Source organism: Drosophila sulfurigaster, chromosome 2R (genome assembly GCF_023558435.1).
Source record: "Drosophila sulfurigaster albostrigata strain 15112-1811.04 chromosome 2R, ASM2355843v2, whole genome shotgun sequence".
In the NCBI taxonomy this organism is placed as follows: domain Eukaryota; kingdom Metazoa; phylum Arthropoda; class Insecta; order Diptera; family Drosophilidae; genus Drosophila; species Drosophila sulfurigaster.
In genome coordinates, this window is record NC_084882.1 from 35,115,642 (window position 1) to 35,143,593 (window position 27,952).

A 27,952-nucleotide genomic window follows, 5' to 3' on the forward strand; every position below is an offset into this window, starting at 1 on the left:
ATGAAGATTGTTGTTTAATATTGTATTTGTGTATTCAGTTTTACAAGTAAATTTCCTTTTTTGTTTAGGCCTAAGCATAGTAGTTAAGATTAGCTTTCTTCTTGGACTGCACCTCCATGATGGCATCCATGAAGTCCTCGTGTGTCACTGATGTGGCCGACCGACGCAGAGCAATCATACCGGCTTCCACACAAACTGCCTTGCACTGAGCGCCATTGAAATCGTCAGTGGATCGCGACAACTCCTCAAAGTTCACATCGTTGCTAACATTCATTTTTCTCGAGTGAATTTGCATAATGCGTGCACGCGCCTCTTCGTTGGGATGTGGGAACTCGATCTTACGATCCAGACGACCCGAACGCAACAGAGCAGGGTCCAGAATATCCACACGATTCGTGGCAGCAATAACTTTAATGTCAGCCGTCGAACTGAAGCCATCCAATTGATTCAGCAGCTCCAACATAGTACGCTGTACCTCACGATCACCGGCCTTCTCGGAATCGAAACGCTTGGTACCGATGGCGTCCAGTTCATCGATAAAGATGATGGCGGGAGCCTTCTCCTTGGCCAGAGCAAAAGCATCGCGCACCAACTTGGCGCCGTCACCAATAAACATCTGCACCAGCTGTGGTCCGGCCAGCTTGAGGAAAGTGGACTTGGTCTGTGCGGCACAAGCGCGAGCTAGCAGCGTTTTGCCAGTTCCAGGAGGACCATAGAGCAGGACACCTATAAGTAAATAGAAATATTAATATATGCATTTAATTAAATGCACTTAAATACACACCCTTTGGTGGATGAATGCCCAAGTTCTTGAACTTCTCCTTGTGTGTCATGGGCAGCACAACAGCTTCGATCAGCTCTTGAATCTGCTTGTCGAGACCACCAATATCGGAATACTGCTCTGTGGGACGTTCATCCACTTCCATGGCCTTCACACGGGCATCATACTCAGCCGGCAGGGTTTCCAGAATCAGATAAGAGTCTTTATTGACACCAACCAAATCGCCGGGTTTGAGTTTCTCAGCATCAACCAGGCCAATGACTGGCAAGAAATACGCTTGACGCGTCGATGTTTTGATCACCGCACACTTGCCCTTGCGTTGATTGTCCAGCACAGTGACAGAGCCATCATCCTCCTCCTCTTGTGGATCCACATCCAGCAGCTCAATGACGTTGGACACAAGATATGGCAACGTTTTGTTAACCTAAAACCAGAAGATGAAGTTTCAACATTTCTATGTATTCCTTTTGTTTGCAAGTTACCTTAATCTTTTCCGTATTGTCTTTGATCTTCTCATTCTGAGCCTGAATTTCGTGTGTAATGCGCATCACTTCGCTTTTCATTATTTTGATTTCGTTGTCCATCAAGCGAGTCCTGCTCACAATCTCATCCGTGGACATACGCAGCACTTCTTCGCCTAGCGACTCCTCGCCATCCTCCCATATCGATTTGTCCTCGAGCGTTTGTGCCATTTCTATTTACTTTGTTTGCGATATAAACTTATTGATCAATATAAATTTTTAGCTGGATCGCTTTATTTTGACTCTGTTTTTTTGCCGATGACTTGTAAATTTTTCGTGTTTCTTCCAGCTAATGCTTAGCAGAGTGACCGCTGGTTGCATTTAAAAATATACTAGTTAATGTTCACAAATGTACCAAGCCTAGGAATTGTTAAATTACTGGCTGGTTACACTTTATTAGGTATGTGATACCTTTTTATTTAACCGGTTTTTTAATTGCATATACAATGAAAATTCAAGAGCATAAATTGATGCAATGCAATTCTTAAAAACTTTTAGTAACCTCCAGTTACTTAAACCAAAAATTACTTAGGTGCTGGTCACATTGCTAAGTGTGGGGCTAAACGGTAAGGTCGATAACGATAGTGCATCGCTTCGCAACACTGTTGTAGCTTGAAGGGAACGCTTTTTTCTTGTAAAAAAAAATTTGCCCAACTTATAATAAATTGCCAACATAAATTAACATTGCCATGTCGGAAAATAATGGTAAGTTCACAATTTAATGGAAACATTCAATCGATGTCTGTAACTGGGCAGTGCCCTGCACACACCACACGTTAAAGCGAAGCTCGAGCCAAATACACACATCGACTTACATACAATTTTTGTTCTTGTATCTTTTTTTTTTTTGGCAGAAGCGTCGGTTGAAGCCAACTGCTTCAGAGGTGGCTTTACCTTGAAGGCCTCACGTTTGGGCGGCGCTGTGCTGCGGCCCGCCGTTTTGGGTGATTCGTCTGTATTAGGCTCAGTAGTGCATAGCAATAATGCAAGCAGTAATTCCAATTCTAATTCCAATAACACTACAATCAATACGAACAATAACAACAACAATAGCTCCTCGACATTAGCCGCTGCCGCTGACGCCGGCAGTAGCAGCCAGAAGACTGACGAAGTCACCGGCGCCGGCGGTGGCATTGTGGGCAATCCATTTTTGCGGGAACAGCGGGAGGAGGAAGATGATGCGTCCGCCGCCGTGGTGGAGTCCACAGAGAAGTCCGATAAGGAGGACGATGAGATTGATGAGCGGCCGGATCCGCTGACAATGCTGCGCAACAATGGAATCGAGCATCGTGCCACCAACATATTTGCCGCAGCCAAGACCAATTTGCCGCGAATGCAAACAAGTGGTTTCATCTTTGGACAGAATGTGCACGAACGTGTTGTTGGGGTGAGTGAGCTGGCAAAAGATGGCAAATAGATTTGGGCGTTATAATTGGGCATATTGTTTTGCAGGAGAATGTGAGCACAGAGGCGAATGCCGAAGCCGCTGTCTCGGACTCGACGGAAGCGGCCTCATCGCAGTTGCTGTTCTCCAGCGTCATACAGCGGGCTGCCCAATCGACAGACAACAATAAGGAGACCTCAGAAGCCAAGAGTCTCAATGATGTGGCACGTGAGTACGAAGAGAGTCGCGCCCAGAAACGCAAATACGAAGAGGTCGAAACATTCACCGGCGAGGAAAATGAACTCAACATTGCCGACGTCAGCTGCAAGCTGTTTGCTTTTGTTAACAGCAACTGGGAGGAGCGCGGTCGCGGCAGTCTGCGTCTCAACGATGCCAAGGACGAGCAGGATTGCTCGCGCGTTGTCTTCCGCACCTCGGGCAATCTGCGCTTGCTGCTGAACACGAAAGTCTGGGCTGCCATGGTGGCGGAGCGCGCCAGCCAGAAGTCGCTGCGTCTGACGGCCATGGACAACACGGGCACGGTAAAGATCTTCTTGGCCATGGGCCGCCCCGCGGACATTGCCCAGGTGCACAAGGCGCTGAGCGAGCGCATTGCCAAGCGCAAGCTAACGCATCCCGAAGAGTGCGCCGTGGTGGAGACTAAGAACGGCATTTCCTCGGAGTCGTGTGCGGTCAGCGTGCAGCCCGAGTCGACAACCAACGATGACGATGAGGATGGCGATGGCATTGTTGAGTCAATACCAATTGCTGCTGCTGGTGGCACGACTAACGCTGCTGCCCTCGCCGAGGCGGACAGCATTGAGCCGAGCCCCAAAAAGGCGCTGATGCAAGCGGACAGTAGCGTGGACGTTGTGGTGGTGGCAACTCCCGATGATGCAACTGCCGATAGCAATGCCGAGGCCGAGGCACAGCAGCCCAAGGAACAACATGCCTCGGCATCCATTGAGGACGAGGAGGAGGATCGTGCTTAAGATTAGTTTTTTTTAATGGCGGGCGATATTGTTTCGTTTCTTCCTTTCATATTATTATTAATTTTTTTGTTTGAAATATGGAAAAAGAAAACCACACACACACAAACACAAGTAAAGCATCTACTAATTAAAATAAAACGCATTGTGGATTATTATAAATTAATTATAATAATTTATTAATAATTATGATTAAAGTAAAATGTATAAATGAAGTTCCCATTTCGTAAGTCCCAGGCGCAGACAACATTATTAATTTCTTTCTTTCCATCTAAATTTCAATCGAATTACATTTAACAAATTACAAATTACATACGATTCGTGTTTCAGTTTCTGTTTTTGTGCTTTGTGTTCCCGCAATCTAAATAATTGTCTGTGGCTATTAAACATTTTATATATAACTAAGTATATATACTTTAATCACTATATCTAATTCTCTTAAGGAATACTTTTTACAAGTTTCGTCGCTTGCACTAGAAATATGTTTTTGTAGAAAAAATAGGCTCATCATCATCATTATCGTCATCGATCATCCGATCATCATTTGCTTATAAACGTATTTAACTAGTATTTTGTGTGGAAATTGCTAACAACAATGAAAATCCCAGGCTAGAGAAAGAACTACTAAGTTGATAACAACAATTACAAAGGCTGCTGCCAAGTGGCCAAGTGGATTAATTACAAATTATAATAATTACAGTTACTGGTTACTCTCGGCTCTCTTCTCTCTATTACAATTACAAATTAAGCATTGAACACATTAGAATTTAAAGCGCAACCTAAGCCTATATACAGAGGAGGTGAATGGTGATTTGTTCCGTCCACAGGTTTTAGCTGATTGTGCTGCAACTGGAGACGCTCACGTTGAGCGGATTATTGACGCTGCTCACCGCAATGGAAGACCTAAAGAAGGATACGAATTAGCTTGGCAAATAAATGAATTAAATAGCAATCGCAACTTACCGATTGTGACGCATGTGACTCTTGACTAGATCGCTGTTGACCAGCGCAGCCATCAGGCTCAGTTCGCCAGCCATGACTGTGGCACAGACGATTTGCGCCAGCTTCTTGGCATTGTCGCCGGGATTGCTTGCATGGGCGCCTCGGACGCCCAGCATATCGAGGCAGGCACCTTGACCTGGCAGCCCGGTGCCGCCTCCAACGGTGCCCACCTCCAGCGAGGGCATCGTGCAGGTCATGTACAAATCTTCGCTGTTCTCTGTCCAGCACTCCATGGCCGTCGAGCAATTGCTCGATGTGACATTCTGTGCGGGATCCTGTCCGGTGGCCAAAAACACAGCTGTCACCATATTCGCAGCATGTGCATTATTTCCACCAATGCTTCCGGCCATTGCACTTCCGCCCATATTCTTCAGTTTATTGCACTCCACGAGAGTCTTGGCATCCGTTTTGAGTACGCTGCGCAACGTGGCCGCTGGAATGGTGCATTCGGTGACCACACGCTTGCCACGTCCCTTGATCCAATTGATGGCAGCGGGTTTCTTGTCGCAGCAAAAGTTGCCGCTCAGCGAAATGATTTGCATGTCGGGAAACTGTCGCTTGATGCAGCGCAGCGCCATCTCCGCACCCTTGGACACCATGTTCATGCCCATGGCATCGCCAGTGAGCGCCACAAAGCGAATGTACAACTGTGGTCCGTCCATGGCAATGTGACAATCCTTGAGGCGACCAAAACGAGACGTGGAATCAAACTCCTCCTTGATGAGCTTGTAGTTCGTCTCGTGTTCGATCCACAGCTTGGCCTCGGAGGCGCGTGCCACGCTCGGGAAACGCACACATGGCGCCCGTGTCATGCCCACATCCTCGACAACAGAGCGCACACCTCGAACCGACAGCGCCTTGCAGCCACGATTGGTGGACGCCACCAGCGCACCTTCAGTGGTGGCCATCGGGACATAGTAGCTGACTCCGTCCAGCAGCAGCGGACCGGCATAACCCACAGGAATGGGCACATAGCCGAGGACATTCTCGCAGCAGGCGTTCATCACCTTGCGGTAGTCAAAGTGCTGATAAGGCAGCGACTCCAGCGAACCCAAACGCACCTTGGCACGTGAGGCAATGATCTGACGACGCAGGCGAATGCCTCGCTCGGGATCATCCAGCACCGACTCGATCTTGTAGAGGGGACAATGAGTGCCACCTGCGTTGACAATGGCCACGATTTCCTCGTCAGTTAATGCCTGAGGACCAGTCAGTGCATGATCCGTTTCATCGGTGGCATTCAGCAGTTGCAGGCATTCCTGGAGTGGGCGTGGCGGACGCTTGGGCAGCTCGACGCGTTGTCGCACGATCGCCTGGACATCTGTCTGAGTGGCCACGTTGCTCACCTGCTGCTCCTCGATGCTGAAGAGCGGCAAGCGAGGAGGCGCCTTGATGGCCAACTGTTGTGGCTGTGGCTGTTCCTTTTCCTCCTCGGGTTGCGGTGTGGTCTGCGAGGCCTTGGCCAAGGTGGCTTGACGGAGTTGATCCTGCAGCGGATCACGTTGATCAAAGCAGATGAATTTGACCACCAACGCAATCAGCACAATGGAGATGACAATGTGATCGGCGCTCATTGTCAGCCATCTGCAAGAGAAAGCAAGTGTTAAAGAAATCCACTTGGTGTCGAATTTAAATAGTCAACCTACTTGATGATGATGTCGGTGATTTCGCCCGACTCGGTGCGATTGTTGTTCACATTGAGATTCAGCGTGGGCGACAAAGTCTTGTCCACCGCATCGTAATCGCTGCTGGTGAACACAACCCGACTATAGATGTGCACAATCATCAGACCTGTGGTCATGATCAGCTTAACGCGCTGCAGCACTGGATTTGCTTTCTGTTCCTCCTCGGTCAGAGATTTGAGCAGCAACGATCCCTTGGCACGTTCACGCACCACAGACATATCGACGCCATTGCGTGACAGATCAAAGATCAGTGACAAACAGGCGGGATAGAAGGTCATAAAGACCACATAATTGACCAGCACCGAGAGCACGGCAAACATGCAGAGCACCTCAAGACGCTGCACACCTGACAACGTGCCCACGCCCACCAGCAACGCCTCCACAATGGTGTCCAGCGAAATGGCTGGTCCCAGCAGCTCCAAGCCACGAGCTATGTTCTGTGTTACCTCCGCTTGGCTGCTGCCCGAGAGCGCCAATTGAGCGAGGCGCCCGGAATTGGACAGATCGATGACCAGCAGCAGAAAGAAGAGCGCATCTCTGCCAAAAGAAGAAAGTAGGTTAAATTAACAAATGTTTTTAAATTTCAATTAATTTAATTATTTTATATTTATGTATTTTCCACCCTTATCGATGCTTTACAGTTGTAAATGTCTTTAATAACAATCTCTTCCGCAATTAAATTTCAAATTATTGCCCAATTGAGTACAAACAAAAGCTAAGTGCTACAACAGAATTGCACTGCACAAAGATTTGATTGAGTGTGCACACAAAAGCTAAGAGCTACAACAAAAATGCACTTCCTGTGCATAGCAATTTTAATAGAGTATGAACTTTGAAGAAACCCTTTCTTATTGCACTATGCAACTCTTAATATTTGGCCTGTCCATTGATTATTTCGATAATCAGTCAGTCGACGTGGTCAAAGAATTGTCAAAGATAATAATACATTCTTGGGAGATAACGAATTTAATTATGTAAAGAATAATGTGCGGCTTCCAGTTAAATATTTGTTTTAACGAGGTGAAGAGCTGTCCGGCTAAAATATATTGTATGTTTAATAATTAGCTTTGTTGCAGAAGTCACATTAAGGTAGGGCTGGAAATAGTTGAAGGTGTGTAAAGCCGAATAAATTTAGAAAAAAATGTGACGGCTGATTGGAAAATCTGATGCCAATTAACTGAAAGTGTGAATTATTCGCTGACAGTATAACTCACTTGAGATCCGAGATGTCGCTGCCCAGAAACTTGATGATAGCTGTGGTGAATATGAAGCTGGAGAAGACTGTAAAGAGACCGGCAATGCCTACAAAAAAAAGGAAGAGAGAGAGAGAGATAAAGATTGAATTGATAATTGAAAGCGAGTCGAGATAGTTGTTGCTACCAAGTCCAATTAGCAACAGAGGTCATATCGTTTAGAGAGGCTGTGAGAAATGCCAACGAGCTAGCGACTGGCCAAACAATGGAGCACATGGCGGACACAGCATTGACCATAGATAGAGTTTTGGATTTGCGCTGGCCAGCAGGTAAACAAAGCATATTCTTCATCGCACGCAGCTAATCAATTGAATCAACACACGCGCCTTCTCTACTCTGTACTCCACTCCACTCCACGCATGACGTAATCCTCTCCAGAAAGCGAGTGGGAAACTTACCTAGCACATATTTCGAGCCCAGGCGATGCAGACTGCAGAATTGATAGTAACAATAGAGCACCGCCGTGCAGCGCACTATCGTCATAAGGATCACATCGGCGGCATTGTATTCCGCCTCGAGACCATCACAGGATTGACTCCAGCCATGGCAGGGTCTATGGCGACTCGATGTGGCCGATGGCGGGGCCATAATGGGCGGCGCAGCTGGCCCATTGGGCACCCCAGCTGTTGCTGTGGCTGAGACTGTTGCTGTTGTTGTGGCGGTGGCCGCCGCTGCGTCCAGTGTGCTGGTCTTGTCGACGGTCAGCATGCAGGCGGTGATGGTGAGCAGGGCGACAATGACCTCCCAGGGATGTGAGGCGCAGAATTCGCCATGGGCACGAAACAGACGTCCAATCATCTTGGCTGCCGCAGCTCCACGCAATCTGCTCGTCCAGAGCTCTTTACCAAATGCAACTATGGCTGGCAGCTAGCTAAACCGAAAGGGGGAGAGAACATAAAATCGACGTCAGTTTTGTTGATTTCCAATCACAATAAATATACATATATTCTTTACAGGAGGCAGCTCAACTTGCCACACGCTTAACATAATCGTTGGGTATTAACGCCGCTCAAAGGCAGCATCAGCAGCAGCAGCAGCAAAATTAACAACTAAAATAACAAAGTTTATCGATTGCCGTTGACACATTTCAGACGAGGGGAGGCGACGATAACGAGCGACCCCAAAAGCCGATTGATGGCAAGAACAACAACAACAGCAAAAATAAAAGACGCAAAACAAAGCCCAGAATATGGTTAGAAGATGCCTGACAACTGTGTCGGCTCGACAATTAGATACCCTGCAGTAGTTTTTTCTCTATTTTCACAGCAGCAGCTTTGACATTTGACTCAAAATGGCGCGCCTGCTGTAAGCTGTGACAATCGATAATCGATAGAGTTCTAACGAAATACAAATGATCTAGCCTCACGCTCAAAAGCTGCCTGTTACAACACTGCTGTTGTTATCGATTATAATGTCGTTAGCTTGTTTGAAAGTGTAAATTGAATGCGTTTTTATTAAGTGCGGCCATTAAGGATAAAAGCCTGAGAAATATTTAAATGGATTACAATGACGTGCCAAGATACGAAATTAAATTATTAAATTTATTTTAAAACAGCTTGCATATTAAGTTCAGCTGTTGCAAAGCGTTGATACGCAGCAGCTTTGTTACCAACGGCAGTTAATAGCTTGGCCATTATGCACACGCATATAATTGTTATTGCCATTCATTTAAATACCCTGCCGAAGACACTTTGTGCAAGCTGTTGCTACCCACGCGAGACACCGCAGTTAACAGTTTCTGCCAAATGGACCTAAATAGTATATACCCCACTTGAGGTGAGGCGGGCAGCGAGGGTAGCAAAGCAGGAGGGCAACGGCTGTAACTTGCTCTGCTTGTTATTACACTAAGCGGATTTGATCGCGTCCTTGGGCAATCATTGTGCGTCTCCTCTGACTTCCCCAATTCCCCAGTTGGCTTTCCTGTTGCCCTGCCCACTGATTGATGGCCATAAGCCAGCCAAAACGCAGAGGCAGAGAGATGTGCGCCTACTCGTAGTACATCCGCATGCCTACGCCTGCCTTAAGCTCTCAGTTTGCTGTCCCCGGCTTAATTAAGCCAGGCGATGCCATTGCTTGGCACTTCGCACTTGGCAGTTGGAATCTGGCTGAACGATCGTCGTCTAGCAACGTGCCCCGCATACACGAATCCATCCTTCTCTTTCTCTCTGGCCAGGCGCCATAAATATGTATATTGAAATGTGTGTCTGAGTTTTCAACTGCAACTGCAACTGCAACTCTGACTGCGACTGCGACTGCATCATCGTCTGAGACTTGCAATTGCAATTGGTGGCATCTGCCCCGGCATCGACATCGACATCGGCATCTGTTGCTCTGTCTGAGTTTGAGTTATGTGCTGCTCCAAGTGCCGTTGCTTATCGCCCCGTCTCATAAAATATATGCGTACGTATATAAATATGTTTGGTGCTGCACTTCAAGCAGAGCAGAGCACTCGAGGAACAACGAGCCATGTTTCGGCTTTCTGTTGTAACCTGAAGCCTTTGGCCATAACAGCCAGCTGTGGGGGTCGAGCCATCCTGTGAGCATTGTTTATGCACCAGCGTACGAGTATGCACATATGTAATAAATATAAATTCAACGCCACTCTGTAATTATCTTTTAAGATACCAGAAGATTGAATACGCTTTCTCTCGCTTAAGGGCAGCGTCGTTTAACGGCCACACTTTATTGAGTCTTAACGGTCGCATTCAAGAAGAATCTTTAATGCAAAAGTATAGAAAACTTTGTAGGTTGCTTTACTTAACTTATTTTCTCTATGTTTTGCATCCCAGTTGAGGCCCTTAAGTGAGGTATTATTAACGCACAGCTCTTAAGACATACGTTTATTAAAAAGTGGAGTTAAAATTAAAATAAAATATTACAAAAAGAATAAGGAAGAAAGAGGAGTTAAACTTAGAACCAAGAATTACAAAATAAAATATGATATTCAAATAAAAAAATGCACAGAAATCTTTACTTCTTAAGCGTTACACATTGCTTTGCCTGTTAAGACAAAAGTCTGATGTAAAAGTATAGAAAATGCAGAAGTAATGATATAAGGTTCTTCAAGTTTGAGGCCCTTAAGTTAGGTATTATAAACGCATAGCTCTTAAGTTAAAGTGGAGTTAAACTTCGAATCAAATGTTACAAAAAGAATATCCTATTAAAGTAAAAGATAAATATAAATCTTTACTTCTCAAGCGTTACAGATTGCTTTGACTATTAAGACAAAAGTATGAAGTGAAAGTAAAGAAAATATAGAAATAATGATGTAAATTGCGTTTCATATATCTTATTCACTTATCGGCATATACTTTTCGTCCCAATTGAGGCCCTTAAGTGAGGTATTATAAACGATTTGCTCTTAAGACGTAAAGTGGAGTTAAACTTAGAATAAAAGATTGCTATTGAAGTAAAAGAAGCACAGAAAACTTTTCTTCTCAAGCGTTACACATTGCTTTGTCTATTCACAACATTCATGGCCAGTCTACATTATTTTCATAGAGTAGAAGAGTTTACGAATTTTGGGGTTGCACAAGGAAGGAAGAGAGAAGGGTGTCGCGGGGAGGGGCAGCAGAGCGTCTGTATCGATCGTAAAAAGTGCTCTGGATAAACAACGATCCCCATATTGAACTGACACTGTAAACGCTGCTCTTTTTTTTATTATTTGCTGTGGCTAAAATGAAATTCATTGTAATTGCCCCCGTTACTGCTGCTCGAAACTTTTCGGGATTCAACATATTTATTATGGCAACGAAGTCAAGCACACCGAGGGGCCCCTGAAAAAGGCCAGGGATGAAAGAGTAGATCAAGATCACGATAATATTGACGTGAACAAGTTATGTTCACATAGAATCTATATTGGGAGTATCCCAAGTAAATCTGGAAATACATATTTTTTTTGTATTCAAACCATTGTCAGTGAGCACACAATGTAAAACTCAAATATTTAAGTGCCTAGCTAGAAATATAATTTGTTAAAAATGAAATCCATTTGCATCGAAACAAAAGAATCCCAAAAACATTGGCATACTATATTTTATGAAACTCACATGAGAAAACTGAGTATAAACAGTGTGAAATACACTTGAATCCCGATGAGTTCCAATGAATGGACTGTAATAGATCACTTGCTATTCGATTTTTCAGAAAAACACAATTGCAATTAGTTTCGATTGCGATGAGGCAAAGTTTAAACAAACTTCAAAAGTTACACAATGTAATAATAGTCTAACTTTTAATATAAAGTGTGGAATTCCAATGATGAATTCTGTTTTCAGATTGTTAAGGTTGCATTAATTCTATTACCTTCGATTATCTAATTTGTATTCCATACTTTGCCCTTCGCTGTTTTTTTTTTTGGTTATTTCTGGGGGACTTTTGTTGAAGTAATAAACACTTTCAAGAGAATTCGCAATGCATATATTATACAAACTGGCTGGTCTTATATATGTTATATGTACTTAGCGTCACACAGATCAAATATTTACATACTGTCACACAACTGACGATTGGAATCTTTGACGCTTTGTATTCCAAAGTCATTCATTAGTTCATTTCCCGTCTCTGACTTCATGTAAATTGCTAAATGATCAAAGTTATTTGCTTAAAAGTTTTGTAAACTTCGCATGGCAATTCATCATCATCAATTTGTTCTACTAAAATATTAATGAATTGCATTCGATCAGAGTGATTTAATAAGGGAGTTCACTAAGCACTGCAATGAATACTAAATGAGTTTTGTGTGCTGCAAAGGAAATGAAAGCTTAATATAGATACAAATGAAATCTGAATTGGAAATGTGTTTTTAATGAGAAAGCGAATTCATTGATGCAAAATGATCACTCATCAATAAACCTAAAAATCTTTTGTTGAGTATCTTGAACCTATGACCTCATCCTTCTATTACAACATTAAGCTAGCTGCCAAGTACAATCCGCATTCAATAAAAAGAATAATAAAAAAGCGTCTACTAATTTCCATTTCCTGCACATAATTAAGAGCTGCAAAATACTGGAAAATTGCATGTGGAAAAACCAACAATAATATTTTCATTTGCTGCTTGCTGTTCTGTCTATTGTTGCAAATGCTTTTGCTATTGTTGTTTCTGCTGTTTCGTTATTATTGTTGCTCTTAAAAGATCATCAAGTTTAGAGTATTAAAGCATTGACAAGCTACAAATTGCCGACGGCACGCGGAAAGGGAAAGGGAAAAAGGAAAATGCAAATCAACATCATTGCAAAATATAAAATACAAAATTACGAATATAGTTTTTCCTATTTTCATTTCGTGATTTTATTTTGGTTTTGTTTATGCTTGCATTACACACATTTTATATAGTATAAGGCGCCGCTGGAACTAAAGGAAAACAACATCAACTATTTAATGGCGAAATGTTTAAACTTAGCGATGGCAGATGGAAGAAGAAAGAAGCAGAACATCGAAAACTGTGTGTATGTGTGTGTATTGTGTGTGTGTTTCGCATTGTTTTGCATGTTGTTTTTGTTGCTTCTGGTTTACATTTGAAAAGTACTCGCCAAACGGATGTTGCGCTCGACCTCAACCTTACCACCAAGCAGCCCCCCAAGTGGGTGAATGGGAGAAAGAGAAAGAGAGAGGCAGATAGAGGGAAGAGTGGCGAGCAGGGAGAACTTCAGCAGGCGAGAGCGTGATGGCAGCAGGCGTAAACAAAAGCAGGCCGGTCAAAAAAAAAAGAAGAAGAAAAAAGAACTAAAGAGCAGCAGAAACAAAGCGCCGCAAGCAGGCCAAAAGCAGAGCAGTGAAACACTTGAATGTGATCGACAGAGAGTTACCCTGTGAGTGGAAGCTTTGAATATTGAAAGCGAACAAAATCAGATTTGGGGTCTCTTCTGATGGGGTTTTCTTTTAGTGGGATTTTTTTTTACCATGCTTGATTAGATTGATATCTTTTAAGCACCTTCTTCAAAAATGTATGATTTACTTTAATAGGTTGTGCATTTCCCACATTTTTAGTATGTTATCAATTCGCTTTAAAATGTAGAACTCTAAATTGAAATGTGCATTTCCCACATTTCGATTACTTTTATCTATATGACTCTAAATGAATCTTGCTTCTACATACATAGTGGCCATTAAATGAAAAGAACGTCAGTGTTCATTACAGTGTCGTAAATGCCTAATACCTTAGCAAATTTATTAAACTTTTCATTGTTTATTTTGTTTTAGTGGCCCTTAAGCGTGTTCAGCATGCCGCTAAGTGAATTTCCCTACTAAATACGTAGTGGCCATTAAGTGAAAAGAACGTTAGTGTTCATTATAGTGTCGTAAATGAACTTTCCCATTATTTACTTTGTTTTAGTGGCCCTTAAGTGAGTTTAGTATGCCGCTAAGTGAATCTTGCTTCTACATACATTGTTGCTCTTAAGTGAAAAGAACGTTAGCGTTCATTAGATTGTCGTAGATGCCTAGATCCTATCTCAAACATTACCACACAACTACTACACCCTCTGTGTTGGCAATTTGAAATGCAACGAGGGTATAAACCGACCACAGAACGAGAGCAGGAGGCAAGACCAATTGCTGGCATTGTTATGCCGCTTGAATGGGGGCTAACAGATGTACAAGGCTGCTCTGCCTCCCATAGGGGAGACAAACAAACGAACGAACGAACGAACCGAATATTGGTCTCTTTAAAATTCTGCGAAATAAACGCTTTCCCTTTGACAATTGGCAGAGCCACAGCAACACAGCAACAGTAGCTGTGGCAGCTACTCATTAATATGCCCAACAAGTGGCAAGCGTTGCAATTGTCATGCTACCAGGAAGGCAACAGACAGAAACAGATACAGCTAAAGCTACAGCTACAGCTGACTGACTCATCAACAACATTGATGACAGCTCATTCCCCAAATGAAATTTATGTTCATTATAATTTCTGGCTTTCCGCGAAATTTTCCCCAATTTTATTTGGCTTCACGCTGTTTTGATCAACTAAGACAATTAACATTCGACTGTTAATTGCAACGGAACGAAGAATTTTTTGTTGTAGTTGTTGTATTTTTGTTTAACTGCGTATTTTGTGTATTTTTTGGAGGAAAACTGGCTTTTGGCATTTGTGTTGTGCAATTTCCACTTGATTAACGTAATCTGTAATCGTTAAAAATAGTTCACTTGCAGTTCGTGCAAAATTCATTTTTCGTCAGCGAAAAAATTTGTGTTTAAGGCCATATTTAGTTTGGCGTCCAAAGGTCAAAGCAAATAATTTCAAGCAATTAACACATGCGAGATGATTTGTTATTGTTTTGATTTGATTCGATACGGATTTTTGCACATTCATTGCCTCAAGACGTCCGAAAATTTGTTTCCATCTGTTTATGGTACATTATAAACAAATTCGCTAAGCAAGTGCTGGAAAATTAAACCAATTCGTGTTGTACTTGGAGGAAAGAAAATATTGTGCCAAGAAAAAAACACGCGCCCCACATATTAATTCCAAAGCATGCACAATTAATTTATAACATGGCGTGGACAAAGTGAGGCGCCAAGTGGGCGTATTGAGTGGGCGTGGCGAACATCATGTACGCGCATTAATTGAACCAATCATGCGCATAATTTCTGCGTTTCCATAAAAATGCAAATTTCCTTTAACGTATTTAGCGGCAAAACGGGGAGAGGGGAGGGAAAATAGATGCTGGAACGGAATGGGAAAGGAGTCTATCTATCTACCTATGTACAATAAGGAAACAGAGGCTAATGAACTTTGAAATAGGCCGAATAGAAAAGGGAAGGATACAAAGAAAACGGAGCATTTAAATGAGCAATCGATTGGGACAGTGAAAAAGGAACGCAAAACGAATAAATTTAACTATGAAATACAAACGGAGCAATGAGAAGGAACATCTCAATTGACATAATATTGAATCAGAGAAAATGGAACGCAAAACAAGTAAATTTATAACACTAGGAAATGCAAACGGACCATTGAAAAGAAACAGTTAAATGACCAATCGATGGGGACAGTGAAAATGGAACGGAAAAGAAAGAGATTTAAAACATAACAGTGAAAAGCGTATTATATTGAAACAGTGAGAAAGAACAGCTCAATTGTCATGAAATTGAAACTGTGAAAATGCAACGCAAAACATTTAAATTTAAATCACTTGGAAATACAAAAGGAACAGTGAAAAGGGCATTGGTATGGAACAGTGAGAAGGAACAGTAAATGATCATTCGATTGCGACAGTGAAAATGGAACGCAAAACATATAAATTGAACTAGGAAATATAGACGGAACAGTCAGAAGGAACAGCTAAATGGGGATCAAATTGAACAGTAAAAATGGAACGCAAAACAAATAAATTTAAAGCACTTGGAAATACAAAAGAAACAGTGAGAAGGAATAGTTAAATGACCATACAATTGACACAGTGAAAATGGAACGCAAAACATAAAAATTTAAAACACTAGGAAACGGAACCGTGAAAAGGGCATTAGACTGAAACAGTGAGAGGGAAACACAAAAGCAAATGCAATTAAAAATGTAAGAGGGGAAAGGAAATATTTTATTACAAATATTTTAATAACTCATTTACAATACAATAAAATGATCACTGCCAGTAAATTCCCATACAAATTATCGAAATTTGTTCGCTTTGCGTGGAAACAAGCAATTTCATTGAACAATAGTTTTTATTATGTGCAAAATTCTTAACATCGATAAGGTTTTATATAACTTCAGTTCTCTTCTATAAAATGCAGTGAAGGGGATTTTAAAACGTCATTTATTTATATTGAATATATTTGTTTGCTTTATTAATTAATATAATTAGAGTATATCATCTGTTTTTCATTAATTTTTACAGCCAGAACAAGGTCCGAAATCGTGGTATTAGTCATGGAATCGAAAAAGTCGTGTGCTTCAATGTTGTTTTTATAATTCCTCACACACATCGTCGCATATCTATTTCGTGTGGTCGCCTGATAAGGCAACAGACAGACGTACGTATTTATTTTTTGATACAGACCAACTGCATGTAGAATCAATAATAATTGGTTTCGATTTGGCGCCACAGCACATTGCTGATTGCTGATTGATGGCAGATTGATGGAAGTTTCATTGGGGGGAGAATTTCATGTTGCAATCTGGATGTGCATGAGAATCAAATTCTATATTGCGATAGTGGGAAAGTTGTGCTATATTCAACAGCTTGTGTTCTACTTTTCTACACATGGAGTTAGATAATAAACAATGTCAATGCCACACTCTGCGTATACGTGATGAAATGTGAATTAGAGAACAGGTACTCGCTGATATAGATTAGCCCAAAAATTGCCAATTGCTGTCGCTTCTTCTACAGTTGTTGGCAGCTTTCCCCTGGGCCAATCAAGTGCTCACAGTTAACTAGATAAATAAAAGAGTCTATTGGATTTATGGTTCCACTCAGTAACTGGTTCAGTGCGGGATGCATTAAACATGATTGTAAAGAAGATTAAGCTAGACATTAAACGAGTCCGTGATACGAGCAGAGCACAAAAAACTACTTAATAACTGAAAGAAACTCATTACGAATACCCTGTAAAAGACATGTGAAGAGGGTTTGCTTACTGGAGAGTGAAGAAAGTTAAACATTTAAATAACAATCGAATAATGTTACATTTTACAATCCCAACTTTCTATACTATTAAAATCTTGATCAAACTGAGACTGAGAATATCTGCCTAGGGTATCAGCTAGACGATCTCTTTTGCTCTTGTTTTTTGGTGGTTTTTTTGGGACTGTAATTTACAAGTTACTGAAAAAAGTAAAAGTTGTCGCTAAATGACAACGGCAACGCCAACAAGAGCAGCGGGCAAATAAATAAATTCAATATAACGAAAAAAAAAAGAAATACAAAAATAAAAAAAAAACAGTTTTACTTTCTACCAAAAATGCGAATAACGCTAATTTGTATGCAATCAAAGCCAAAGCGTGGCACGCCAGGAAAAACTTTGAGCTCCACACACAAAACTGTAAAGTCAAACAAAACAAAAAACAAAATAAAATAAAGAAAAAAAAGAGCTCAAGACCAAAATCAAAGCCCCCACAACACATCAAAAGATTGAGGCGTCGTTTTTTGATATTGAAGTTAAACAAGTCTTGAAATTTCCAATTAAAATACATTCAAGTTGTAAAAGAGCCCCCCAAAAAAATAAAATTAAGATGATGATGCTGGTCGAGTCCACGTGTGCCTCGTGTTTGGTTGTGGGGTATTCAAATTGTTGTAAAGGCCGTGTTAATGGGCGATGAAGATATCACATCATCATCATCATCAACAACATTCAACATCATTGTCGTCAACTTGATGTTGAGTGGACCAAAGCAATCGCTCTGACATTGACCCAAAAGCGTTGACCATTTATTGATTTGGTTTTCAGTTTTCAGTTTTGGGTTTTTATGTTTTCTGTTTGATTTGTTCAGATTCAGATCGTCTTCGTTACCAAGTTAACCAACAAAAAAACTAAAACCGGAACCAATCGCAATGAAATAGAAAGTTTTTCGTCAGTGTCGCTCAACGCTTTGCCCTTTTTGCCAAAAGACACCAACAAAATGGGTCACAAAACGATCGAAAAAACGATCTTTGGTGATCGAGTGTGTGAAGCGATCGCAGATCGATCGTTTAGCATTTCGGTTTCATTCAATTCCCGAGCATCTTCAACAGTTTCTCTGTGTCTTTTTTATGGGTAAAACATGTTGCCAAATTTCTAAAGAATTAGCCGCGTTTCAAACCAAAAATTTATTTCATTGATCGCAGATTTATAAATTTTAAAATTCAACAATCTGCAAGACTGGTTTAATTTTTGTAGTTTCACGTGTCGCATATTTCAATGGGATTATTTATGAGCGCAGTCAAGATGTGATATACAATTACTGATATTTTATTAATGAAATATTTGAATTAACTGCTAGTAAATTGTAGATTTTTTATGAAGCATAAACAAAGGAATTGAATAACAAAATTCAAATATATTCTGGCACGCTTTTTGATAACAGAAAGCGAGTTCAATGAAACTTAAATTTCTAAAAATTATGTTTCACTTCAAGGACGCAATTAAGTGATAGGAAAGTTTTTGTTTCTCATTTATCGAAGACAAAGGAATGCAAATATATTGGAAGCTTATTTAAATAACTGCAAGTAACTCGAATTTGAAGATCCTATTTAAAATGATATTATTCAAGTTCATTTTTAAATTTGATCGAAAACTAAGAAACTTGAAAGTATTTTAATCTAATTTAAATAAACGAAAGTAACTCAAATTTGAAGATCATATTAAAGATGGTATTATTAAAGGAATTTAGTAGTATTTGAAACTAATTTAAATAACTGAAACTCAAATTTGAAGCTTATTATTAAATTTTAATAAAGCGAAAATGAAGAATTTTAAACGTATTTAAAATATAATTTAAATAACTGAAAGTAACTCAAATTCGAAAATTCATATTTAAGATGATAATTTTAAAACTGACGTTTTAATTTATCGAAAACAAAAAATGGAACCTAATTTAAATAACTGAAAGTAACTCAAATTTCAAGATTCTATTTAAGATAAGAAATTGTATTTTTCAAATTTATCGAACTCAAAGAAATTTAAAAATATTTGAACAATCGGAACAATCAATAATGCTAAAATATAACTACCTCATTCCATAGTTTAAATTTACTTGTACTTCAACTAATCTGCGATCGAATTGAGCATCAAGAAAGCCGCCGATACATTGTGCCAATATTGGAGTGTTAAAGTGCACGCGTTGGCATGCCTTTAAGTGCGAGTTGGCATGCCTTTAAGTGCGAGTTGGCATGCCTTTGAACGCCTGCGTCTCTCGGTCGGGGGATTGTAATTGCTAGCAGTGTTGTAAGATAGTTGCCTACGTAGCATAAATAAATATGGCAAGCACATCTTTAGTACTTGGAGAGCACTCGCATTTATATGCATAAAGAGATTCAAGTGGCGCTTCCGTGGAGTGTTTGCTTGTTTCATTTAGATGTGTGTTGTGCTTGAACAGGTCAGGTTGTTGTTAATTGGCTGGCAATGCGGCTTAATTGGCCATTAACACTGACTGCACATAGATACTAGATACTAGAGATACCAACAAAATAAATATCCAAAGTCTTTGTTAAAACAGCAATAGCAATTAACTAAACCATAATTGAAATGCGCTTTGCCAAGGTCTAAGCCACGTTAACTGGCTAACTGGCTGGCACGCGTGGCCAAGTGATCCAAGGCACGCCTTGGGATTTCAGCCAGCATGCAATGCAATGCGTTCCATTGCGATGCGATGCGATGCGGGTTTTGGGGCCATTTTCTGGTGCCGCGATTCGCAATCACGCTGAGTAAAGTTTTAAGCCAAAGCTGCCTTCATGCTCGGTTACATCGCTCTCCCTCCCTCCCTCTCTTCTTCTCTCTCTCTGTCTTTCTTTCGCATCACAGCCCAAAAAACTCAAATGCGCAAACAATTTCGACATCCTTCTAGTCGCACACCCCCCTAAACACACACACACTCATCGTTATGAAGCGTCATCATAACATCACGTCATTATCATCATCATTGCCCCTCTATCATCGCAATCATCATTATCATCATCATCGTTGTTGTTGTCTCTGTCTCTGTCGTTGTCATCGCAAAGTGGTCGAGTTAGTGTTCGGCTCGTTGCCTGTCTGTCTCCGGCTTCAGTTCTCTAAATTTGAATTTTAATTTCCCCGTTAAAAAGCGCAACAAAAAGCGGCGCCATTAATAATAACATACTATCAGATACCCTACAATTATGCCATGTGCCCAAAGGTTATAAAATGCTATTTTATGGGTGCACACAACTGAGACAGCGAGACAAACTGCCAACTAAAAATTAAGTGCAATATATTTGTGCATTGATTTGTGGCCACTAAAAACACATAATTTGTTTATGCGTTCGGTCATTAATATGTACAAATAATGGCAACCAATGAAATGCTGTGAAGAAAGCTTGCATACGAATATTTCGAATAACAAAAGTTTTTTATAGGAATCCGATCCAAGAAGAATACACAAACTCCTCTTTTGTTTTTATACTAAGTACATAAATATAAACGAGCGAGAGAGAGACAGAGAGAGCTTTCCAAACTTCGTCTTCTTACGTTGCTCTTTTCTTTTACTGTGACGCTAAATCGATCTTTCGATAACATTTCTTCACAGTGTTGGTTAACATAAAAAAAGGAAATACTTCTGTTACTTTACAGAGGCTATCGCTGTTATTCTCAATATAACATTTTAAATGTACTAAATACTAAATCAAGATAGTATTTTTGAAATTATAAAATCATTTTCATTTTTATTTAATTTTTTTAATTATTGATAACTCCTACACTCAGTCTAACATACCTATCCAAGCCACACTCCAGGGTATTGTGCACCACAAAAAAAAAACCCATTGACGTTGTCGACAACGCCATCAAGTCTCTGATGTTTGCCGGATGCAATTTCAATTTCCAATCACATTCATATTACACGGCTGCATGGTTGCGTCTGGATTAAAGGCTAACCACGCCCACCTCTACCTCTACCTCTACCGCCCCAATTCGTGTCCTTAGCAATCACTTTTGCCACTTTTAACGCAAAATTGATTCCATGTGTGGGTTAGTTGAAAAGTTGCCAGGATTATGTCGTGCCAGCTGCTCCCCATCCAATTGAGCATAAACAAATTCGAGAGTGCGAATAGGTGGAAAAAAACATTATAATACATAATACACATTCATATATAGTATGTATAATGATGAGATGAAAACAAAAACAGCGCATGCAATACGAAGAATCGCTGATGAGATGAGTCATCAGTTGTCTATAAATCGAGCAAAGTGATTACTCGACTCGCAACTTTCTAGGAATCAACTAGACGTTTTAATATATACGACCAACAATTCGGTTTTCCGAATAAGAATATACACAGATCTATCAATTCGACATTTTCTAATGAACAAAATGATGTAATGAAAGCACATCAAATTCATTGAAAAGAAGTGTTGTCATTAATCTAAAACTATTCTAATAAAAATTCATATTTGTGAAAAATGTAAATCCATAAATATAAATCCATTATTCATCAAGAATATGCTCCAATAAAATGCCTTATAAATAGGAATAATCATCAATAATTTCTAGACTAATGCCATATATTACCCATCAATGTATATCAATGACGTTGCCTTGTTTACTCCTTCAACTTCTTTGGCAACCCCCAAGTGGCTTGTACATCCGTACGTATACGTAATATTATAACAGCCTTATCTGCTTGTGTGCAATATCCGCTTGCCGGAAAATGCTGCTCATTAGGAAATTAATGAAATCAAAGTCAAGGGAATTTCATAAAATTTGCTAAATAATTTGTGGCACGTGCACGCCAGGCTCAACACCAAACACACACACACACTCAATATATCCAATATATTGGCCATAATATTGCCAAGGCCCAACAACAATAATTGTTTGGCTTTGAAGTTTGATTATAAAGCCAGTGTGAGGGTCAGCTCAATGCATCGACAACAACGACGACGAGTTTGTTTATAAACACCATGTTGATGTTGTCTGCGCCTCTAGACCAACCACAACAACAACAGCAACAGCAACCACAACATGAACAACAACCACAATAACAATTAAAACAACAGCAGCAACTACAACTACTAAGCCCAACATCGAGTGTAGTTCAAACATTATGCGTTTGTGCAATATTTGCGAGACCTTTTGGTAAAAGGCCGCTCGTTGAGAGCTGGCCAAACAAACAGACAGACAAACAATCAAACACACACACACGCATGGCTCGCATACACATACATTCCCATGCAAAGAAGAACGTGTGTAGTTGCTTAATAGAATTATGCATGCCTTGCATTAGATGCGAGTGAAAAGGAGACGGAAAGAGAGAGTAATAGGAAGAGTAAGAGTAAAGCAGTGCTCTCGCTCTCGCTCTGCAATCTCGGTAGCAGCAGCCATTTCTTCTAGTGCTTCTTCTTCCACTCATTGTCTGTATTAGTTCAATATTTGTCTTTCTCTCTGTGCGTTAACACACGTGCAGCATGCCAACAAAAGAAGAAGCAGCAGCAGTAAGCACAGTGGTGTAATTACTATATAAAATATGTTCTAATGAAAATGAAAAATGTACATAAATTAATAATTAATTTAAATCATTAAACGAAGACATTTATTATATAGCTTGCGCAAATGGAAATTTAAAGTGAAGCCAAAATCAAAAACGAAATAACAAAAACAATAGAATAGTTTATGCATATTTAAATTCGTAGCCTCAATATGTTGCACCACCGTGCAACGCTGACGTTGACAGCGCTGTCGTCTGCTGTTTGGCCTATGCAAATAACAACATGAAACGACGACGCGACGCGAGGCGGTGGCAGCAACAGCGGGGCAATAAAACATGCGGCAAACTCATGTGACATAGACAACTTGGCAGTCACTAGACACTAGACTAAATGGCCAAAGAGGCGGAGGAGGGTGGTGGGGCTGCTCCTCAGTGGTCCGTTGCAATTGCATCCGCTGTGCGTGCGTGACAGAGACCAGCGAACCATGGCTGCTCATATGGTGCGTACGTGAGCTAAAAGAAGAGGTGGAGAGAGAGAGAGCAGGAGAGAAGGCGCAGGGAGAGTTGGACACTTGAGTTGGAAACTTGATTATGCCATTTGCTATACACCAATATATACGATAATCGAATTGCGCTCGTTTTCAGTTGCATTTCATATTCGTTGTTGCTGTTGTTGTTGTTGATTTTTGGGCGCGGAATGTTGCGTTTTGCGTTCGTGCCTAAGTCCATTTGGTAGTCGCAGCCTTACCTAAGCGTTTACACCTATTAACAAGTCATCAGCATGCATGACGGTCAACAGCAATTTGGAGTGCCAATTGCAAGTGGCGTATAAAGCAGTTTGAGTCAAAGACAACAGACAACTTGGCTAGCTTGGATGGCTAACTGGCTGGCTGGCACTTGATGAACCCTGAACATGAAAACACATTCGACAGGTTTTTCTTTTTTTTGGGATGTGCAACCTCTTTAAAGCGAACCCGGTGCTTATCTTTAATCAAAGATTTGCATAAGCCAAGAGAGTCAACGTTGTCGTTGTGGCTGCTGATGCGGGTCTAATAACCATAAACTTTAATATGTTTATGGCAGCAGCTGTGTATGTGCTTGTGTGTGTGTAGCAGGTGTGTGTTAGTATGTGTATTCATATTTGCATTACAAAGTCAATTTAAGTGTTCCCCTCCTGTGTGCTGTTGTTTGCCATTGAGCTGATTTGATCGAACATCAATTTAATTGCGCTATTTTTATGGCCATAAGCGTGTGAACACATATGTATGTATGTATGTATGTGTGCACCCAGCTAGGCAGTACTTCTTTGTTTGCTATTGTGGCCTGGCCTTCGCCTTGGATGTATCGGAGCTCGAAAGGTGATCGAATCCGTCTATCGATATCACAAGAGTTGCCGCCTCTGTCCGACCGCCAATTAGCACATATGTATGCTACAACTTATTAGTGATGCAATAAATTCGATGTTTTCACACACTCTTGTCGATCAATTTCAAATACTATTTGCAAAGTTTTGTATCGATGACACATTTTTGTCTATCTGTTTTTTTGTTGGTTGTTTTCAGCACTTAACTGCTGCCTGCGGAATTTACAGTAATAACACAAAAAAATGTCATGGCGATGATGATGTTATTGATTATTATCATTATGAAATTGTAGCTCAAGTTGAAATTCGCGCGCACGCGTTTTGAATACGCGACATTTGCTAATCGCGCAATCATCAACAGCGTAGCTGTTGCTGTTGCTAGCATAGCGCGCATATCAAACACACCAACATGACAAATGGCTGCACACACACACACTCACACTTGCAAAGCCACTCTCTGCTTGCGTGCGAGTAAAAACGCGCGCAAGTCGCGCGCGAGTTTTACACAGAGCTTTGCTTACTTGTTGTTGCTGCTGCTGCTGTTGTTGTCGTTGTTGTTGGCAGGTGGTGAAGAGAAAGTTTACCAACATTGAAACAACTTTTTGTGGTTGTTGTTGCTCAAGCCCGAAAAAAATCAAAACTAAGCACTACAACAACAGGCAACGGACAAGAAATGCCATGCAATAAAAGCCGAAGAAGAAGCGCCAGCAACAACAAAAAATAACTTAAACTGGGGGAAGCAGCAAACGCGGGCAGCGCAGCGCAGCGCAAGCGATTATGAAATCGCCGCCAATGGAATTCGAATCAATGTAAATATGTAGGCTGTACGTGTATTGGAGAGTGTGAGACTCTGTGTATGTATGTATGTGTGGGGCGTGCAGCTTGACTTTGGCTAACTCTACAAAAGAAAAAAAAAACTCTTTCGCAATATTTTCAACTTACGAAGCGAGAGCATCGAAAGCGAAACGAGGCCTGGGCTCAGCTCTCTTCAGCAATGCGGCAACTTGGACTGGATTGGCTTTTAATTGAATCACACATACACATACACATCCAACACAGACAAACAGGCATGCATAAGTATTGTGTATATACAGTTGGTTGTTGGCCACATAACGCACCCAGCGGCGAGTAGGAAGCGACAACGCACTTGATATGAAGTGTTGCTATTGCTGTTCGTTGTTGTTGTTGTTGCTGCTGCTGTTGTTGCTGGAGTTAATGCCACAAATGCTGCCTGCGGCTGTGTGGCATTTTTCACTTTTGCTTTTAATAGCAAGCGAGACAGTGAGACGCGGACAACGAGACAACGAGAAGAGACAGAGAGACGGAAAGACAGATCGTCTGACTGCAATGCAAGTTGCATTTTGGGAATGCTTTTGTTTTTGTTGTAGATACCCTGCATTGCACTGCACGCAGTCGGGCATGTCGACATAAAAAAGAAAGCAATGCACGTGATTGCAATTTGACCCTCAGTTCTGACTTCGAGAGTAAAAAGCAAGGTCAAGAGTTAATAGAAGGGAATAATTTCATTTTACAATCTTTTGTGTTCAAAGTATGAAAGTTATAGCTTAAAAATTGCACTATCTTAAGTTAACTAGACACTCAAGTAGTTTCATCAAAGATTATATGCAGTAAAAGTTTCATATGAGATTTACTGTAACTAGAAATTTAGCATATTAAGTTGTTGATCCTAATGATCTCTTTTGCACAAAGAAAAATGGTTAAACTTTAGAATCTCGCTTTCAAGCAAAGTTAAACGTTTGCTATAAATTTAAGTCGTAAACAGAAACTAACAAAGTTCTGAATCTCTTCAGTACAATTTTATAAAATAAATTAAAAACAATAACTAACAAAGTCCTGAATCTTTTCAGTACTAGAGCCTTAGTAGCTAGCATTCACTTATTTTAGTTATTATATTATTTTGTATAATAATTAACATGTAAATAAATAAATAATTTTCAGTACTATTTTATAAAATAAGTCAAAAACAATAACCAACAAAGGTCCTGAATCTCTTCTGAACTAATAAATCTTTTTTATGCATACTTCTTTTTTCCCACCATTTAAAAGTAAATTAAAAAGATGTTGAAATATTGAAATAAAATATAGGGAATATAAAAAAATGTATTATTTTAAATTATAGCATCAAAAGTAACAGTAAAATAATCTTTGTATAGAATGCAAATGTAAAATTCAATTTAGGAATTTCAAATGAAAACACAAACTTCAGAAAAGCAGACCATTATTACTATTATACCGAAGTGCAGGGTGTGCTTGTAGCACAGCATGTTGCATGTTAAACTCACGTAGTTGGTTTTTTCTTGAATTTTTTAAATTGCCGCTCTAGACATAACTGTAAGCTGAATGAACGTGGTGCAGCAGCGAGACGCTGCGACGTTGCGACGCGTCGCCTGTCTGTGCCAGATGTCGCTCATTTCATTTAGTGGCACCAAGGAAATCAACTGGCCTGACATTGATGTGAAAGAGGAGAGAAAGAGAAGAGAGGAGAAAAGAGAGGCACGACTTTCGACGCAACGTTCGATGTTCGACAGTTGCAGGAAATGGGGAAAAAGTTAACAGCGCAACAGGATACAAGTGCCCAGGACAACGCAGGCGGCAAAAGCCGAAGGCACACATTTCCAATCCCAATCCTAACACCAATTCCAAACCCAATCTCAGGCACCTTCTGTGTCCTCATTTTTTTGTTTATCGGCACAATGAAAATGCGCTTGCCATTGAAAATGAAAAAAAAAAAAAATATGTTCGACGCGTTTCGAGTGCTTCGAGTGCGTGAGAGCGAGATGCAAGGCGGAATTGAACGGCTCTGCTGCATTTACAATAGCAAAAATCAGACACAAGTAAAAAAAAAATGAAGGGCCACTCAAGAAGAAGAGAGAGAGAAAGTTGTTTGTGGAACATGCGTTGCACATGTTGCGTCGCCCGCAGTGAGCAGAAGAACTTTGTGATAAGAGGCCAGCAAGCAATTATTTTAGTTGATTGCTTTCATTAAATTGCATAACTAACCAAAACACCCACTAAAATGACAATAGTAATGATGAGTATTTAATAAAAATGTAAACTTTGCCCAATTGGGAAACTAGCAAAGATTGTTCCAATTGGATCACTTTTACTCCAATAGGCAACCGCAAAATAACATAAATAGAACTAACCTCGCTTTTGCAATGTTCAAAAACTGTCACCAAGAACAGTCGCCGAGAACAGTTGCGATCTCTTCAGCTGTCGTTTGTCGCGTCGCTTTTGTCAATTGTTAACTTGATAAATGCAAATTTATAAAGCCGCGTGCGTTAATAGTGTGGTGATAATTTATTCCCCGTTGGCAACACACAAAACTCACTCACAAAATCAACTTGTTTTCACTTGAGTTATGAAGTTATTCTTGCATTTAATGAAGCACACAACAACTTTGCGCTTATTCTTGTTGGTTTTGTTTATTTTTTGGCCACAACATAATTGGACAACAAAATGTATAACAATTTATATAATAATCACACTGGTCATTGTGCATACGCGTTTTCGATTTCGTTTTCTATTTTGTTTAAACTATCAAAAGTGTTACTTTTTTATTGTGTGTTGCGATGCGGGCTCTCTTTCTTTTCTTTCCTTTTCTTCTTTTTTTGGTTTATTGGTTTTTGTTGCTACACGCACTTCGGCTGATTGTTCATTTACTATTTACACGGTCTGAGCACTAGCTGGAGCGATTGAAGAACTTGCGGTTTGGCCGTTTATTAACTATCTGACGCGTTTATATCCTTTTTGTTCACGTTTATACAAAAAATTTTGTTGCAAATGCCAATCGTGTATATTTTGTGCCGTGAACGACGACTTTCACACTCAGCTGTTTTCGTTGAACTGAACTCAAAACGCTGCGCGTAA

The 27,952-nt window shown here is 40.5% G+C and overlaps 3 protein-coding genes across 5 annotated transcripts; 1 reads left to right on the plus strand and 2 right to left on the minus strand.

The window, feature by feature from the left end:
- Positions 1–7: 7 nt before the first annotated feature.
- On the minus strand, positions 8–1,607 carry LOC133837511 (26S proteasome regulatory subunit 6A-B). The gene is made up of 3 exons (XM_062268295.1): positions 1,264–1,607; positions 785–1,205; positions 8–726 (listed from the first exon to the last, which is right to left on the minus strand). Exons 1-3 carry the CDS (start codon positions 1,471–1,473, stop codon positions 71–73), a joined length of 1,287 nt encoding a protein of 428 aa, XP_062124279.1. The 5' UTR covers positions 1,474–1,607; the 3' UTR covers positions 8–70.
- A 239-nt stretch (positions 1,608–1,846) lies between these two features.
- On the plus strand, positions 1,847–3,878 carry LOC133837522 (ran-binding protein 3). Its single transcript, XM_062268314.1, has 3 exons — positions 1,847–2,007; positions 2,157–2,689; positions 2,755–3,878. The coding sequence occupies exons 1-3, from the start codon at positions 1,992–1,994 to the stop codon at positions 3,676–3,678; spliced, it is 1,473 nt and encodes a 490-aa protein (XP_062124298.1). The 5' UTR covers positions 1,847–1,991; the 3' UTR covers positions 3,679–3,878.
- A 9-nt stretch (positions 3,879–3,887) lies between these two features.
- On the minus strand, positions 3,888–27,931 carry LOC133837520 (3-hydroxy-3-methylglutaryl-coenzyme A reductase). 3 transcript variants are annotated; one of them, XM_062268312.1, is made up of 6 exons: positions 27,229–27,931; positions 8,014–8,482; positions 7,577–7,664; positions 6,324–6,899; positions 4,639–6,261; positions 3,888–4,578 (listed from the first exon to the last, which is right to left on the minus strand). In XM_062268312.1, the coding sequence occupies exons 2-6, from the start codon at positions 8,411–8,413 to the stop codon at positions 4,506–4,508; spliced, it is 2,760 nt and encodes a 919-aa protein (XP_062124296.1). In that variant the 5' UTR covers positions 8,414–8,482; positions 27,229–27,931; the 3' UTR covers positions 3,888–4,505. The 3 variants fall into 3 exon arrangements, with proteins under 3 accessions (XP_062124296.1, XP_062124294.1, XP_062124295.1); XM_062268310.1 differs by having other exon boundaries at positions 8,014–8,486; XM_062268311.1 differs by lacking the exon at positions 27,229–27,931 and adding an exon at positions 8,589–8,748 and having other exon boundaries at positions 8,014–8,486.
- Between the last annotated feature and the right edge of the window lie 21 nt (positions 27,932–27,952).